The following is a 17,305-nucleotide window of genomic DNA, read 5'->3' as shown; positions in this document are numbered from 1 at the left end:
AAACACCAGATATTGCCTCAAGAGCACTTTCACAAACAAGAAATGATGAAGAACAGTAGCCTTGACCACTATGGAAAAATGGTTATAAAACTCTATAGAGATGAGTTGTTTGTACTGTGATAATAATATCTTGTTGTGTTTTGGGAAATTAAAAGCAAAAAAACCCTTCAGTATAACTGTTGGCTCTTTCATAAATCAGCAATTTCTATTGTGTAATTTGACAAAAAATTCCAAATTTCTTTACAGGGTATTAAAAAAAGAAATAAAAAGCTTTTGGGATTGAATGATGAGATTTAATAAATTATTTTGTAAAGCATTGAACAATTATAAGACTCAGTAAAACTTTTGATTGTATTTCTTGGTTAGCTTTTTATCCATGGAAATGAAACACTCTGTTTTATGAAATGGATAGGTTTTATATGGCCTTAATCAGTAACACTGTCTGTCTCCAGGGCTACCCTCTACAAATCTTTCATCTGCTAACAATTTTGAGAATAAATCAAAGTTTTCTATTAGTTACAGGACTTATGAAAGAGGCAATTAATAAGCTGGACCAATTGAATGTTGTGGATGACCCTTCCTGATGGTCAATGTATCTTCAGTGCTCCTGGTACATCTGAAGACTTTATTAATAGGCACTTGTAGCTCCATGTTCCTCTCTTCAAGTGGAAAAAGCCCATTACTGTCCAATATTAGTTCTGCCCTCACAATCAGTAAAGGCTCTGGCTCTCTCTATATGCACAAGAACTATGTAATCCCCTATTAGTGCATGCAAGGCTATTTGAAAACATTATTTTAAAGGGCTATAAGAACTTGGAATCACATCTCAGCTTTCTCAGTGTTTTCTTCTTTGCGGACTACTTCCAAGATGAATAAAAATTTGGACAGTGGTGATGTGGCTGGTCTGAGTTAAAGGGCAGTGGTACAGAGGAGACTTCCATCACTAGTGTTGTGAACACAGTAGCACAATCAGCAACTGTAAGCTCTGCTCTGTGCCATTTGTAAGCATCATGAAACTTCCCCCAGAGCTCATTCTGTGGTTGCTCTTTGGAGAAAGAAGATCTAGTTGGTGAGAGCCTTTCTTCCACCAAAGCCAAGCTCCAAGGAGGAACTTCTCCTGTGGACAGATGTCTAATCAAGTATACCCAGTCTCCACAGATCCTTCTCTGCCTTTTTTTTTTTTTTTCTCTGAAATATTCTGTAAACACTTCATTACAAATTAAGGTGTCAGGAAACTCTGGAAGGAAACTTCTTTCTTTTTCAGGTCCTTTTACAAACTCCTCTCTAAATATTTCTTTGGATGTAGTATCACCATGAACTAAATGGTTTCCCATTACTTCAGGATCAGTTTTTAAAAACTACATGAATTAAATAAGGTTTTCATGGTTTTGTCAGAAGTGAAACAACCTGTGCTCAAAGCATCTCTAATGTGACATAGCAAAAGCAGGTGAGTCTTACCTTACAAGATCCAGGGGCTGGTATTTATACCACACTCCCCAGGAAGCCCAGCACTCATAGAGCAGGTGTCTGTGGTTTTCTGCTCCATGGGTTTTTATTGAATTCTTACTTCTGTAACTTCCCTAAAATACAAATCTGGACATTAATGAATAACAGCAGCAAAAAAGAATATTTAAGAAATCTCTTTTACCAGCAGCATGGATAACACAATTTATGCAAAATACTTGTGCCCCAAAAGCTAAATATGGCATTAAAAAAATCAAGTGATGTCAGTAAGATTTGAGAATATTCTTACTAAGAAATTTATAGTAGATTATATTCAAGTCATAGCTTATAAATGCTAAGAAAATCTTTGAGAATCTCAAAAAGCCCCGCAGAGTGTGATGTTTTTCCTCTCTGAAAGCATACTGATATTTCAACTCAAAGAGTTTTTACAGAACAAATCTGGAACAACTCTCTTTACTAATCTCTTTTTGCAAGACATACCCCTAATTTTTCCCCAAGGAAAAAAGCATTGCTAAATGGAAGCATGTCAGAGGCAGACATTAATAAGGTTAAGGATAAATAATTACACAATTAAGACTTCATTTTGTGGGAAATGTCCATTCAAAAAGGAAAAAAAGAGCAAAATACCTCATGAAGAGGAAATGCAGCTTCATAGGAGCCATTACTGAGCAATCGATTCAGACCTAAGAATCAAAAGTATTCAATTATTTATCAACAGGAGCAGAAAAATGGTGAAGTAAAAAGCAAAACATATTTTCATAAACTGGCTAAATGTAGAAAAATGAATCTTCTTTAGGATTTGATAACTAAGAAATAATACAGAGAAAGACTTGCTCCAATATTAATCAGAATCTATCATTTATTATGCTAGAGGCTTAAAGATTCATTTGCCAAATCCATCTTTAGAGTAACTTCACTGAAATTGGAGACTTTACACCAGGTTTAAAGTTTGACATTATAAAACATGGTCTAACAAAGCTATTTCGATGAAAGGCTGCATATCTTGGGAGCTAAAATCTTCAGGGAACATCTTGACATCTTTGAATTGCAGACCACTAAAGCAACAGAAACTCATCATTTCTGTATGATAACAACTTTTTAAAATGTGTTCAGCTTGTCTCTTATGAAAATTGCTGAACAGACAGAAAGGAACAAGACAAGCTGCAGCATTAAAAGACCAGAAAATAAAACCATTACTATCCATCCTACCACAAAAAAGTAACCATACAACCCACTCACTCAGGCCATGTCCCTCTTTAGTGAGAGCCTGGGGAAATAACGATTGCTGAGATGTTGGTGCTTTTCACTTGGAAAATCACCAAAATAATACTGCACTGTTACCAAGCAATGCAAGACAATCCACATGAAGAACCTGAAGGTGTTTGAACCCTATTGACCAAGAGGCATAGAGTCTTGATTCCTTTCCAGATTCACAGGCGACAGACAGCAGCAAGAACACAGCAATGAGAGGTATTAAGTCTACATGAGTAACACTTTCAGCAGTAACATCACTATCTGCCTTGCAAAGTATGTTTTCTTCCAATGTCTCTGTCAGAAAAGTAAAACTTGGATGGCAGAGGTGGGCTTTGCTCTGCCCAGTGATCAGTGCAAGGTTGTGTTCACTACAGGTGCCTGACATGTGAGGGAGATTGGGATCTTGAGGTAGGCAGGGACTGCAGGTGTTTGGGCAAGATGCAATATCAGCTGTGCTCAGGGCTATTGCTACCCTCATCCCAGCAGCTGAGAAAGAAAGAAAGAAAGAAAGAAGTGAAGTTCTGGGATATTTACCTTCAGGAAAGGTGAGGTTTAAACAGCAGGGAAATTAAATAGATTGCAGAGTTTTGTGAAGATTGTCTGTACATTTGTTTCTGTGTGGTACACAAGCTGTGTGTGCTCTGTATGATTTGGCAGAAGGTGGCCACTATTTCATGTTCTATCCCTCCTCTGTCACTGCCTGCTCTCCTGGGCCTGCATGTGTGCCTCTCCAAATTTCCACTCCATTCACTAATTGAAAATGAAGCCACAGTTATGCATTATTAACCACAGTTACAGCATTCTTAGCACTGAGGACATCAATGGTGAACTCCCTTTTGACTTGCAGCAACACCAGAGATACAGAGTCCTCCATCCTAAGGGATGGATAGGTATCCAGGGAGAAGCCCTGTAGCCTGATATAGAGCAGCACAAATCTTACCATCCTCCCAAGCACATTTTAAGGAAAGAATAAAGGTTTTCCTGCATGAGTCTCTCTGCTGCACTGCTCCTAATCTGTTAATATTTCATGTTTAAATCAGCCTCTTCCCTTGCAGAGGTGATAAATCCTGTGTGGTGACGTGCCTGTGAAAGCTGACTGATATTACAGGGAGATGGTCACATCTTCCAGGCAAAGTCCCTACCACAGCAGTGGGTGAGATGGAAACAGTCCAAATCAAGGTGATTAAAAAGGAAGGAAAATAGTCTGTTATGAGGCCAGGCAGACTTCTCCTTTCTTTTTTTAAAGACATATTTAAAAGCACATTGCTCAGTACTTACCAATTTTGTTTTTCCCTTCTTCATATTTCACTCTTTGTAAGATATGGTGTACAATTCTACTTCTTGTAGCATTATTGAAGAAAGTATCTTTGTTGTGTATTATGAAGCTACAAGAAAATAAAAACCAAGGGCGTCTCAGAAATATGTAATAGCACAATTAAGGCAAATATTTATTTCCATTACTTTCTTTAGCACTCTAAAAATCTACAGTATGCAAGCAAGTGCAGGGAGAATAAAAGACACTTGATTAAGAGATGATTAGCCAGGTGAGATGCTGTCAGTAACAGTATTCATTCTCTTACAAAGAATTATGTGGAGAAATCTGGAGAAAGATAGAAGATACTTAGGTATTCATTATGATATGCATCACTTTTAGATAATGCACTGAAAACTACAAAATTCTTGCACAGAAAATTGCAAAAACCTATCTTTGTAAGTGCAGCAGTAGAATTTCACATCTGTTCCAGGCTTTTTTGTTATGCTTTACCATTAAGAGTCAGTTGGAAATATCTACTTGGTAAACCATTCTTACTGAAAACTGTTACTGAGTACTATGTTAGAAATTAAAAGTATCATATACTCCTACATTTGGTCCTGGAAGCTAAAATGCAGTAGAAAATTAGTTCTCAGATGCCACTTATCAAGTTAAGTATGAATACAGGTTCTTTGTTCAATAGGTTAGATAGAATAAATTTTGAAAACCCCAACAAACCCTGTGGATAGGAGGCAATATTGGTTTCCTCATCTGTGTTTTTGAAGAGCTGCAGAATTGAATGAACTGATAAATAAAATGTTAAGGTCACAGAGGTGTCATAGAGAGATGAGTCTGTAGGACAGCACACTAGACAAATACGACCTTAAATGAGATCATCTTAATCAGGAGCTTGGCGTGGATTCATTTCACCTTCTCTTTTGCACAATGTGAGATTCACTTCCCAGTTTTCCCCTCAGGTAATTTTACCCAAATGAATTTTTTTTTTCCCAGAATCAGTCTTTACCCATGGGAAATAATATACAGCTTTGCACCTCCACAGTAATTTCGAAAAACGAGGAGTCCAACTTCTGGACTTTGAAAACTTCATGTACTCCCTCTTTATTATCAAAATTCTCAGCTGAATTTTCAGTACAATACAATGTGTACATAAGACCCTTATGTTCTGCTTCAAAGGCTGACAGTAAAAAAAATTCCTAAAGTAAAGATATGTAAGAGAAATTGCTCCAAGAGCACCAGAAGTAATAAAACCTGGTTTTCTAGAGATTACTATGTCATGTCTCCTTTGCCACATCACCCCAGATACTCACAGGGCATTTCTGTGCCTACAATCTACTCACTACCGTACTCAGTACTTCTGGCTCCCTCCCATTTCCCTGGTATTCCCAAAGTCTTACTCATGCCCTACAGTACCTACCAAAGTTAATTAGATTTATGCATATTGGCTGACCACCATGTGCAAGCTGATTTACCAGTGGGCTGGTACCAAACAGCAAATGCAATTGGTGTCCACAGGCCACTGCCTTTTCTGTATAGGAACAGTTTGGGGCCACTATTCTATTTAAAGCTGCTGTTACTCAAAAGGTATGTAGGACTGAGCTTATCTTTCAGATACAGAAAGATATGTGGATATAAAGATGCATCTTTACTGCTACATCTGTACCAAATTCAGCTGAAAGTAATTAGTACGTGAAATAATGACTAACAAAAGTATTTTGAGAGAAAAAAACATACTGTATTCATGTAAATCTTAATGCTGATAGAAATTATATTTTATAAAATGTAAACTGTGAAGCAGGTAGAACAATGTTGTTTTCAGCTGAGGATGGAACTCTGTAATAGGCTGTTTGTGTGGCAGCAGAAACAAATGAAAAGGCAGGAGTAAAACAGAAATGAATAGTTAGAGATTTTTGCTCTTTATTTAATTTTCTTTTACTGCCTGACTATCCAAGATCCCACCTCCCAGACAGTTAAAGAACTGTGAAGATAACTTCACAGATATCAAAACAGCACAGTAATTCTCATGCTGACTTAGCTTGACTTGTCATTCTGACGAGTTCTTGTAGGATTCAACTGCAAATTGGATCACCTTATCTGGGAAACATGCAACATGGAACCAGATAACACCTTAATCTATTTTCCTTGTAATACAAGGTTATTTTGCTTGTCTGTTATCACAACTGTCTCATAGTGCAACTAGAGATAGCCATTTCAACATCTTTTCTGAAGAACTTGTTTAATAGTTTTGTTTGCATTTAAGAATTTCTATTTTCGTGAGTCATGAATGGAAAAAAGCAAAAATCAGGGATTACTCTAAAAAACAAATAAATAATCGCTTGTTTAAAAAAACACTTCAGTAATTTGCATTCATTTGCAAACTTAGTAATTGTGTATTGTAGCTTTTGATCTCACGTGGGCAAGAAGAAATAACCAGACATGTCTGTGAAGCAGATGTAAACACCTCAGTGTGAGAACTGCCATGAAGAACTCTGCCTGTTCCAGAATAGCTGAAGTAATCCTAAAACACCTGTGAGAATATGAGCTGCAGAGGTTCTGCCCTGCCCAGTCATGTGCCAGCAAGGGCAGAAGGGGGAGAGGAGAGGAAGGACTCATCATGATCAGAGTGGGTCAAAAACATGCCCTTGAGTGTTTTCCAAAGTTATTCATGAAGACATGGATCAAGAAGAGATGCTAGAGTTCAGCAAAGGTGAAAAAGTAGTGCCAAAATTGAGTCCTCTAGATGTCCTGGAGGACATGCCTAAAAATATCATTATTTTGGGATAGAACTGCATGTGATAACATTTAAAAAATAATCCTCACTTATTTTTGAACATAAAAGTCATAGGGTTTTATAAATTAGAACAATGTCAGGGAGGTTTCAATTTATCTCAAAAGTCACAGGAGTTGCTCTTGTCAGGTGAAAGAATCAGGCAGCTCAGTGTAGGGCTTACCCTTTTCAACCACCACCCCATCTTCCCAAGCTTCATGGGCGTTTCTTCCCCCCAAATTTCTGTGCTTCACTTTGTCTTATTTCTGAATGTGGGTGGTAAATCCATATTCATGGAATAACCATCAAAGCTATTCCATGTTCTACAGCATCCAATGAAGAACTCAGAGGAGAAATATCTTAGTCTGTGAAGAATCTCACACTTCAAATTTCAGTTCACAGAGGCCAGAGCTGAAGACAATTTCGAACTAGGTACACATAAACATTTATCAGACATTACTGAGCTATGAACTGTATAAAGCAGAAGCTTTCTAGTGAGATTTTTAACCCTTGTTGCTTTTAGGTGGAAGAATTTCTTCTGCTGTTCTGTTTCTGCTGCCCTTGTTACATTTTCAACACAAGGATTTGAATATTCATAAGAGAAATACAGCTTGTTTTCAGGCTCAGTAAGGGTTTAGACTTTATTTATGAGACTCTTCTCTGATGGTTTTCATAATTTTGTCACCTCTTTTGTAAGACAAAAAATAAGTAAGGATTAATACATTACATTTTTTTTACCTGCGAAGTTAATGTATAGGTAGATAAAGCCAGTGATTTGTTCCACAACATCTATAATAATTAACTTGGTCCTGTAAGTCTTATTTGTGTGAGCTGTCCTTACTCAAAAAGAAAATCCCAATGAAGATAATGAGAGTACTTTTGGAAGGAAAGCTTCCAGAGTTGATCCTTAATTAAAGTCCCTTTCAAAAATGTCATTCTGGAAATACTGCTCTTACATTTATGCTGTAAGAGACATGAAGAGTCAGTGAAGGTTAATTGCTTTGAAGCTATATTTGTAGCCTTTTTAACTAAACTGTGAACTGGAAATTTCAAACTATCTTTCTGTGGATAGGAAGGCACAGCAAAGCTAACTGTTGTCTAAAGGAAGACTTCAAATTAGTGCAAATTCAACCAAGAAAAAAATACCAATGAATTCCTGTTCACACATTGTCTTTGGTAATTTTGCAGGTTTTACAAACCCTTAAAGTGTAAATTTAGCTCTTGAATCTTTGAATACACATTTGAAAAAAAGTGGGTTTGCTTTTCTTGCTTTATTTTACTTGTTATATTTTGGGAAAGCAAAAGGCAGGAAAAGGCTGTTTTCTGCTTTAGTGACAAGATAAAAAAAGATGAAATCTGAACACCTGTGGTCTGCTGACAAAGACACAAAGGGAGGATGGATGCATACACAGATCCATGTGTATCTTTGCACTGTGGGTCCACAGACACTGAAACAGTCTGACACCATATCTAAAAATGCCTTCTGCTGGAAGCAGTACAAACTAAGAGCACAGATGTTGTTGGAAGTAGTGATCTCTATGTGAGTAGTGTATTCCTTAGCACAGGAAAAATGCCCAACCTTCTGTACTCCCAGCTAAATCACAGAGCAAACAGCCAACCTGTTGGCTGAGCTAATAGCAGGTTTTAGCTAATTTAACGTAGAGGAAGTAAATCACCAGCTGTAGTAACAGCAACAGCACGAGTTTGCAGTACTCCCCTGAGAATAATACCACACATTTCTCTACTTTATTTGTTTGAAAATGGCTATATTATTAGCATTTGCTGATTTTCATTTTGCTTGATTTTTAAGGCACCAGCTATCTGTCTTGTTTATGTAAAAGGACGTTTTTATTAATGGTTAGCAGGGGGGTTTCATATCACACAGGGCCTAAAACAGGGTCGCTTAGGGACGAAGAATGTTGTAGTGGCTCTCTCTGTTTCCAATTTGGCACCACAGCCTCAAAACTGCCAAAGTAAAATAGAAAGTCATGAAAGTGCTGAATCTCTCCTCCACCTTCTTCTGCCTTTGCCCCAGATCAGTCTTCTCCCCTGATCGCTTCTTGATTTAATTTAGTTCACTTAGAAATATTCACCTGAAATAGAAGGAGGGAGCCTTTTATATTTTTCAGGGATGCCCTACTTCTTTCTATTTTTATGCAATTAAAACTTCCAGAATCAGAGGGAATAAAAAAACCCAAAACAACATTGCAGGGCATGTCCAAGTTTGGCAGCACAAAGATTTGTTCGAGAGCAGGATTTGCAAAACTGTGATTCCCCATTTATAAAAAGCCATTAAAAATGTATAGTTATTATACTGTGGATGTATTTAAACACCAGAATGACCATTCTGGTTCAAAACAAGTAAGTGTCCATGCAGCCCTGTGCCATGTCTCCAGTTGTAGCAGATCCCTGATCTATCCATGATTTTGGGGTGAGGGGACTCAAGGCTACATGGGCACAGATCATCTTGGCAGACATGGAGTTTGTTAAGATCAATTTGAACATCAGAAAAAGCTTGAAAAGACAAGTTGTCTTTGAGAGACGCATATCTTGGAAATCTGGAAAAAATATAAGACCTATGTACCACAAGGGGACATAATACAAATGAGAAGAACTCCATTAACCTCTGGTATGCACGGCTTAATTAATCGAGTTACTATCCTAGTCCTCCTAATTGAGTAAATTTTTAATCTTATTTTCACTAAGTAATAAATATTTATTTTAAGTGGTCATTCAATTATATATTAGGTTAATATTTAATCAGAGAGTTTATTGCCTTTGAAAGATAAAACAAAGGGGAAATAGTTCCTGATATAGAGTTTGAAATCTCTAAACAGCAATTAACATATTTCCCTAGCTGGTGTACAGTTAACTCAGAAATTGCAGCTAATTGCTGCTGTTAATATTCCCAAGTGATTAGCAGCTGACTAGATGAAATAAATAAGATGTAGTAGAAGAACATCTAAGTGTGTCTAATGGTAAACATTTCTCACATCTTGTGCATTCGTGTAATGGATAATTTTCAGAAGAAATACTTTGGTATAAACACAGTCTTTTCCAAGCTGTGGCTGCAAAAAAGAGACACTACTCAGAAGTCTATCTTGAAAACAATAACTTTGTATTCCACACAATTAAAAAAAGTGGCAGAACTTCTTTCCTCCAAAAAGACATTTTCTATTACTGAAGAAATAAGATTAATTTTGGTCTTCTCTTGTACTGACAATTTTGTGATATACCCTATGAAGTATGCCATAATGCCTTTAAAAGAAAACCTGAAGATGTACTGCAAAAGTTAGAGGCACATCTCACAAATGTCATTCTTGTGTTTTCTTCTGTACCAGTTTTGGACGAAGGACAGATGGCTAGCTGTGCCTCTTAAAACAAACTTCATTTTTTTTGAAAGCTGAATTTCTCCACATCTGACCTTTTTTCATCTGAATGGGAAAGAAAAATGCAAGAAAGAAAGTCTATTGATATGATCTACTAAAATTGCTTATACTCCTTGTATATCAATATTTTAAAAATATTATTTCCTATGGAAATTAGCTCTGGTAAGGTTTTTTTCTTAATTATTTTCCTCCCCAGACACCAAATTGTAAGTATTGTCAGTTCTTTGTCTTTCCATGCTTTTAAAAGAAACTATCACAAATGAAGTTTCTACTCAGATCATATAAAATCTGTATCAGACTGGAGCCCTCTATATGGAAATTATGGCTAGATCACAAAAGATAAACTGCCTGTTCTTTGGTGATGTTAAAGACATCTGATGCTATGAAGAAAGGAAGAAATAAAGAATTTTAGACCCAAATTACAGTATTTCAAATACAGCCAAGCTTATATGAATATTTAAGGCATAATATTTTAGAAAATGCAAAGCATATAAAACCAGGAAAAAAGGAAGAATTTGGCACCCTCTAGGTAGGATATGAGGCAAAATCTACCACAAGGCAATGAAGATCTTATTTGAAAACAAAGGATATGGAGTTTTATGCTTTCAAGATGGTTGTAATGGTGAGTGATTTACTTCATGGTCTTCATTAAGCATATCTTGGAAAAACAGTAATTTATGACAACACAGAAATCTGAAATATTTTCAACTGCCAAAAGTACATATCTTGCTCTTCAGAAATACTTGTACAATAGCCAGAAAAATCCTCATCAGTGTAATTAAAAGACTGATTATATATTTTAGGCTCCTGTGGGTATTTCTCAAAGAATAGTTTAATGTACTTCCTACTCATCTCTTCCTCTCACTTAGATTCTAGATTTGCAGGAAAATTGTATGGCTTCTACTGTAAACTTAAAACTCAAAATCTGTACATAAGTTCTGACAAAAAGCAGACACTGGTGGCATTTTTCAGCTATGACCTTATTACAGTGCAAAAGGACTAAAAAACTTGCATTTATTCTGCATTCTCTGAGGACTTCAAGAACTGAATGAGTTACAAACATTTGCTTTGCTCAAAAAATGGCCATATGTTCAATGAAAAGTCTTAAACAACACTGAGGTCAGCTAGCTGAAGGCTGGTGTGGTGCTGGGACCCCTCCAGTCCTGTACCTGCTCTCTCCCAATCAGTTTTGGCACAACTGTGTGATGGAAGAGGAGGCAGAGTCACAGCTAAAGGCCCCAGAGCAAGAAAGAAATCGTCACTGCACTTCTAGACTATGGGATGATGTGGTCTTGGAAGACTGAACTCCACAAGCAACCACCCATGACAAGTTTGTAGCCTCCAGTGTAATTACATTGTATTAGTCATATGGTGAGAGCAAAACCTTAACCACCCCAAATATCAAAATGTATGAACTTTTCTTACCACTGACAAAATGCAAGCTAAATTATCATAACATTACTGTAGATGGCAATTCTTCTTTTCAGCGTCTCAAGAATTTCAGTGATCATTTATCTTCACATTCCTAAAACAATATTGTGAGTCTCTGGTTTAAAAAAATTGAAATACCTGCATGCAACTCAGTAGAAAAATATTGAACAAGTCACTGTATTTCAAAATTCTAGTGAAACAAAACAAGCCAGGCACGGGAAACAGGCTGAAGCATGATAGGAACACCATTGCTGTCAGAGCCAGCATCTTTTGGGAGAAGGAGGCCAGCTCAGCCAACATTTTATAAACCCCTACACAAAAGGATAGGAAGACTACACACAGAAAGCTAAGCAGAGAATGTCAGGTCTGCCAGGGAGTAAAATTTCCAAGGCTGCCATGATGTAAAAGAACCATCAAACAACAGCAGGAGTGTTAATGAAACTAACACTTATAAACTCTCCTGCCAGTTTACCAACATGAACATGAGCAAGGCGGAAGAATGAAAAAAAAAAAAACAAACTCTAAAAATACTCTTCATAAATGTCAATTCTCCTTTCAGCCACAAAAAATCTCTCAGAACAAACTACCAACCCCTTTCCCACATGCAGTAATTTTAAGGGAAGTTAGCAGTTAATATTACTGGTAATAAAAACATTAATATTGACATCCCAGTTTATTAGGTTTTAGTATCATTAGTCTATTCTCAAACTAATTTTGAGAATTTTGAGGGTCAGTTATTGTGCCCTACTCTTCCCTTTGCAGGGCACAATAACTGACCCATCTCTGTATCAAACAGACTTCTATTGAAATTTCCCTGGAGTTTTGCACCTGTTCTTGTTTTTCTGCTGTATTTGGAAAGATGCCATTTGTGGCAGAGGTTTATTTTACTCATTTTTATTGCAGCTAGTAAATCAAATCCCTGAAAAGTTATTCATTCAAAATGAGGTATTTCAGAGCTTTATCAACCTGGCTTCTCCCTGAATAAAACCACATATTTCAGAATTTGGAGCAATCTATAATTCGTTCTCTGTCTTCTTTTAGTATCCTCAGTGCTGCCTAATCTTTGTGGCTTTGCTCTCAGTCAATGACTGTTTCCCATATCACAAACACTGTAACTACCCTTAAGACATCAAAAATTTGACATCCCTTAAATTTCATACGAGTTATGGAAGTTATGTGGGACTTTTTCTGCTCTGCATTTTGCAAGGGAATAAAGGCTTGTTGTAGCCCAAGTGATTTCTCTGACGTCTGTCCAACACTGGTGCTACTGGTGGAAAAGTGTCACTGCTAGGTCTAAACACTGTCTGAACGCTGCCATTTTGCAAGGAGTTTTGCTTCTATAAAATTGAAATAGTAAAGCAATCAAATTGGCATTGTCTGTTTTCTATAGAGTTTTGTTTGTTCTACAGTCATAACTAGGAATGAAATGCAAGTATCAGTATTTCAACCATCAGTGATGAAGGACTTGTTTTGATTGTGCTAAAGACATAAGGAATGCTGAGAAAAGTTTTAATCACATCTTTAAGTGAAAAAGAACAATTGCAATTCTGACCTGAGAGAAAATAGCCATTTGATCCCTTGAAGGATGTAACTGAAATTCCAGTGAATTAAAAGGAACTTTCCCATTGATTTCCTTAGCTTTGAGCTGGACCTTTAGTTAATAGAAACGTAGACTAGCTATCTCTCCCTTTTTGTGAAAAAGGGCCAATATGAAGGCACTAGTCCTTAAGACATGAACAAAGAAATCAATTTTTCCCCAGGTGAATCCAGAAGGAAAAGTTTTCACCTTGCCACTGAGATGTGATAGAATACTTACTGATGAATCCTTTGTTGGCTGAATGGAGCAGTATAGCAGTCATTCTCCTCCAGATCTGGCAGTGTTTCCTTGTCCAGTTTCATTGGCTTTCTGGGCAGCCATCCTCGGAACCTGCTTATCTGTTTCTCGATCCTGCAGCACATGATAAGTATGAGCATTTGTGATAATGGGTTTTTCCACTGCATTATGAAGTACAGGTTATCAAACCAGGACACTGAATATTTACAATTAGGAAAGGTGCAATGTCTTTTGACTTCTGTTGAGGCAGACCAAATTACATATGCTGAACTCGATTACTCATAACCAGCTTTCTGCAGAGGAGCATTTATTTTGTCTCATCAGAAAAGCAATGCTGATGGTACATGCTGCCATAAATCTTATTAAGCCCAGTGAGTGCTTGGCATGTTCTCTAAATCTTTATTTCTCACATTTTTAGTTAGTTTAAAATTCAGGACATCTAAACATTTGAACAGTGGAGATTGTGACAAAAATCTTTGGCAGCTAAACCCAGGAAGTTACAGGCCATTACTGCTCTCCATATGGATTCTTACCTTGCATCATGCTCTTACAAAATAGGCTACTTTGTTAATTTCAATGTTTCTTGCAACACTACAACCTCCATGAAACCAGAACTCTGGGTGTATAAGCTAACAAGTGACTGCTATGCAGATTCTTACATTTGGAAGGTGAAAACAAACAGTGATTGAGCTGGAGAAAGGGCAGATTTAACTACAGGTGCACTCATGCAAAGATACACAGTGAAATGAAGGGAACAACCAGAACTCTTTGGAGAAGGCAATCGAAACCAAATTCAAATCCATACTAGAATGAAAAGCTCCTAAGAAAGCTGTGTTTAGCACAGTGACTCCTGCTCCAAGTCCTAACCACTGATCCCTGCAAAAATCGTGGACTACAAATTATGGAGTGTGCCCATACCACAGTCTGGATGAATGTACCATACCACTGGATGAATGTTTCCAGAAGTGGAGCTAAAGGATGAGAATTTACTTCCCTTACTTCCTTTGAACTTAAAGCTCAGTTCTGAAAGAAACTCAAGGACTGGAAATATGGTTGCGGGGTTTGTTTGTTTTGTGGGGTTATTTTTGTAGTTGTTGTTTGGTTATTTTGGGTTTTTTTTTGAAACAGCCAACATAAGAACTCTTAAGACCAGCAAATGCTGGTACCTCTGCACAGCCAGTTTGAGGGAGGACAACCCATATCCAGGCAGCTGAATGTATGGGGAAGTGATGTGAAAATGTTACACATTGTCATTTAAAATTCATAGAGTTTTTCCTGGAATAGTCAGCCTTCTTCCACCAGGTTTTAAATTGGACAAGGAAGAAATAATGCTTATTTTTAAATAATTTGAAATAATGCTTATTTTTAAACATGTGCACATTTCAAAATTGTAAATAAATCAGCTGTACCTGTTAAAGTCTCATTTCTGCACTTCCAATCTGGAATAGCATGATGGGGCAAGGGGTGTCAGATGTTGCATTTGTGTGCAAATTTATCATCAGGACTGTTTGGGAAAACTGGAATATGCATGTAAACTTAATATAAGATTTAATTACTTAATTAATCATAACCTCTCCATGGGCAGTGTTTGCACTGAGTTTGAGCATTTTGAGCACAGGAGGAGGTGGTTTGCAAACGTCTGTGCTGAATGCAGGTGAGATGTCAGATCCCAGGGCTCTAAAGCGCCTGATCCATTGTAACTCTCCAGCCGCAGCATCCTGACAGCCTCGAGCTAGTCTGTGTAGCCAGATAGAGATGCCAAGGGAAAGGGGGAAATCCCTGTCCTTTGGCCTCTGGTTTTTCCCCTGTAAATTCAGTAAGCCCTGTGTATATTCAACAGGCTTAGCTTGTCTGGGTATGGAAAAGGGAGGAGGGATTAGGAAGAGGGTTTTTCTAAATATCCTGTTCCATTCCTGTTAATTAAACTCGTTTGAATTCTCTAAGCAATTAACACTCCTGCCCATCTGCAATCCTTTCCCAGTCATGCTGCAAGTCAATGTGCACGTTTGAGATACTGCCTGCTCCAGGTTTATCACAGCACACAAGCACAGCACAAGGGGACTGAGTGCTTTCCCCACTTAACAGCAATGCATTATTCATGCTGGCTTCTCACGGAGTGTACCCACAATTCGAATGGTTTGCCATTCCCAAGACTCAGATTACTTGGCATGCTCAGTCAGCCTGCTGGCAAACGGGTCTGAGAAGGTTGCAAAACCTTACTGCAAAGCACAGAACATGCAGTACAGCCTTCTGCAGGGAAAGCAAGCCCCCCTAGATATCTCCTTGGAAAAGAAAAATAACCAAGTTTTAAAATTTCCTCCAGCTCATTCCAACAGTGCCGTCAGTCAGCAGTGCAGGTTTTGTACTCTACAGGACCATCTCGCAAAAGGAAAAAGCTGAAAGGGTGGTGTTGGTGCTAACAAGTACAGACACAAGTGTTAAAAATCTATTTTTTAATCCTTTCTTCAAGGCTAATCCATGCCTCATTTTCCCCACACTCAGCTGAATAGGGGAACGTTGTTTAGAAAGCAGTGTGACCTACTCAGGAACAATTGGGTGATGGAGTGATAAAGAGGTAGCTGCTTCACACAGTACCTCAAAGACAGAGTGTCTCCCACTTCAATCCTGCCCCTGCTCTCTAAGCCTAGCCTTTATTTAGCACCCACTTTCTAAAGATACATATTGTGTTTAACTCATGCAAAGAGTTTCTCAAAAAATTTAAATGAAACTGTTTTCTCACCATAAAGCAGGATAGGGATAGAAAGGTTTTTCAAAGGAAAATCAGGAAAAGAAAAAAAGGTTTTGAATTGGACTGATTTTTATGAGTGGGTCAGCTTTCATAGAACTTTATGCATATTGTGGTGCTAGCTATTCTATTAGCTTAGTTTTAAACCATGACGCAGGTGCTATAAGGTGTCTGATACGTTTTCTTTCCTTTAAAGTAGGGAAGTTTTGTGATTTGAAGTGTTGAGATCACCAGAATTTTTTAGAGAGAAAATTCAAGTCAGGTTCACAAGTTGCAAGAGATCTGCTCTAAACTCCTTTCTAAAATAAATTTTGTGCAAATGTCAACATAACTTAGGATTAACTCAAAAAATGAAGAAAGGCTTTGGGTACTTGTAATCTACACTGAACTATGAGTAGAGGAAATAGATACTTTTATTGAAGCCATATATCTAAGTTTCACATAAGTGAAAATAAAGCTGAATATGTTTTATTTTTCCCCTCTAGGGCCATTCAGTTACAGCTTTTCTTCCTCAAGTAGCTATTTATAGACCTGAATATAAAAACTGAATTTAGTGTTCTCATCACTCAGGAACTAAATACCAGAAAAAGATCATACCTCTTCCCATCCTGACTTCAAATTCCATCCTGACTCATAAGAAAATGAATGTGAAGCAAAACTTCATATAACACATATAAATAATTGGAACCTTCACCTTCTCCTTCCTATCTATTGCTTTAGTCAAAGCAGCCATTCCACAAGACCAATTCCAAAGCTAACAGCTGCTATAGCATCTATTATAAGGTGGGAATGGAAACTGGGGCAGCATCAACAAGTTTCAGAAGATTTGTGTGCATTTATTACTGTGTGCCAAAGAGGGATAAAATGTCTCAACTCCACAAAGCGCTCATTTGGTGCTTATTAATATGAAAAGGCAAATTCCATAATGTGCTGGTGCTGTCAGGTTACCAACACACTGTGACATAACTTAATATCCAAAGTGCTTTTTATTATGCTCATACTGCAGAGTGATCATCCCATGGATGTAAATGTATCGACATTATGTGCAAAATGGTAAAGCTGTTTACTCCAAAATGCTGATATTTCAAATTTAATTTTTCTCCCTTAAAGGTTCTTGGGAATATTTCCACTGACCTCCATAAAAGAGGAG

General features: G+C 37.4%; 1 protein-coding gene across 6 annotated transcripts in view; it reads right to left on the bottom strand.

The window, feature by feature from the left end:
* Positions 1-17,305, bottom strand: part of ANO4 (anoctamin 4) — a 174,632-nt gene that overhangs the window by 46,291 nt on the left and 111,036 nt on the right. For all 6 annotated transcript variants that reach the window (XM_054271900.1, XM_054271921.1, XM_054271937.1 and 3 more), the window contains 4 exons: positions 13,392-13,523; positions 3,997-4,103; positions 2,092-2,147; positions 1,459-1,580 (listed from right to left, as the gene is read on the bottom strand). In XM_054271900.1, coding sequence (XP_054127875.1) covers positions 1,459-1,580; positions 2,092-2,147; positions 3,997-4,103; positions 13,392-13,523 — 417 coding nt within the window. The remainder of the gene's footprint in view (positions 1-1,458; positions 1,581-2,091; positions 2,148-3,996; positions 4,104-13,391; positions 13,524-17,305) is intronic.

Source organism: Melozone crissalis, unplaced genomic scaffold, assembly GCF_028551555.1.
Source record: "Melozone crissalis strain CALT ecotype California unplaced genomic scaffold, PUWL_Pcris_2 ptg000004l_1, whole genome shotgun sequence".
Lineage (NCBI taxonomy): Eukaryota > Metazoa > Chordata > Aves > Passeriformes > Passerellidae > Melozone > Melozone crissalis.
This window is presented reverse-complemented; position numbering and strand designations above follow the sequence as displayed.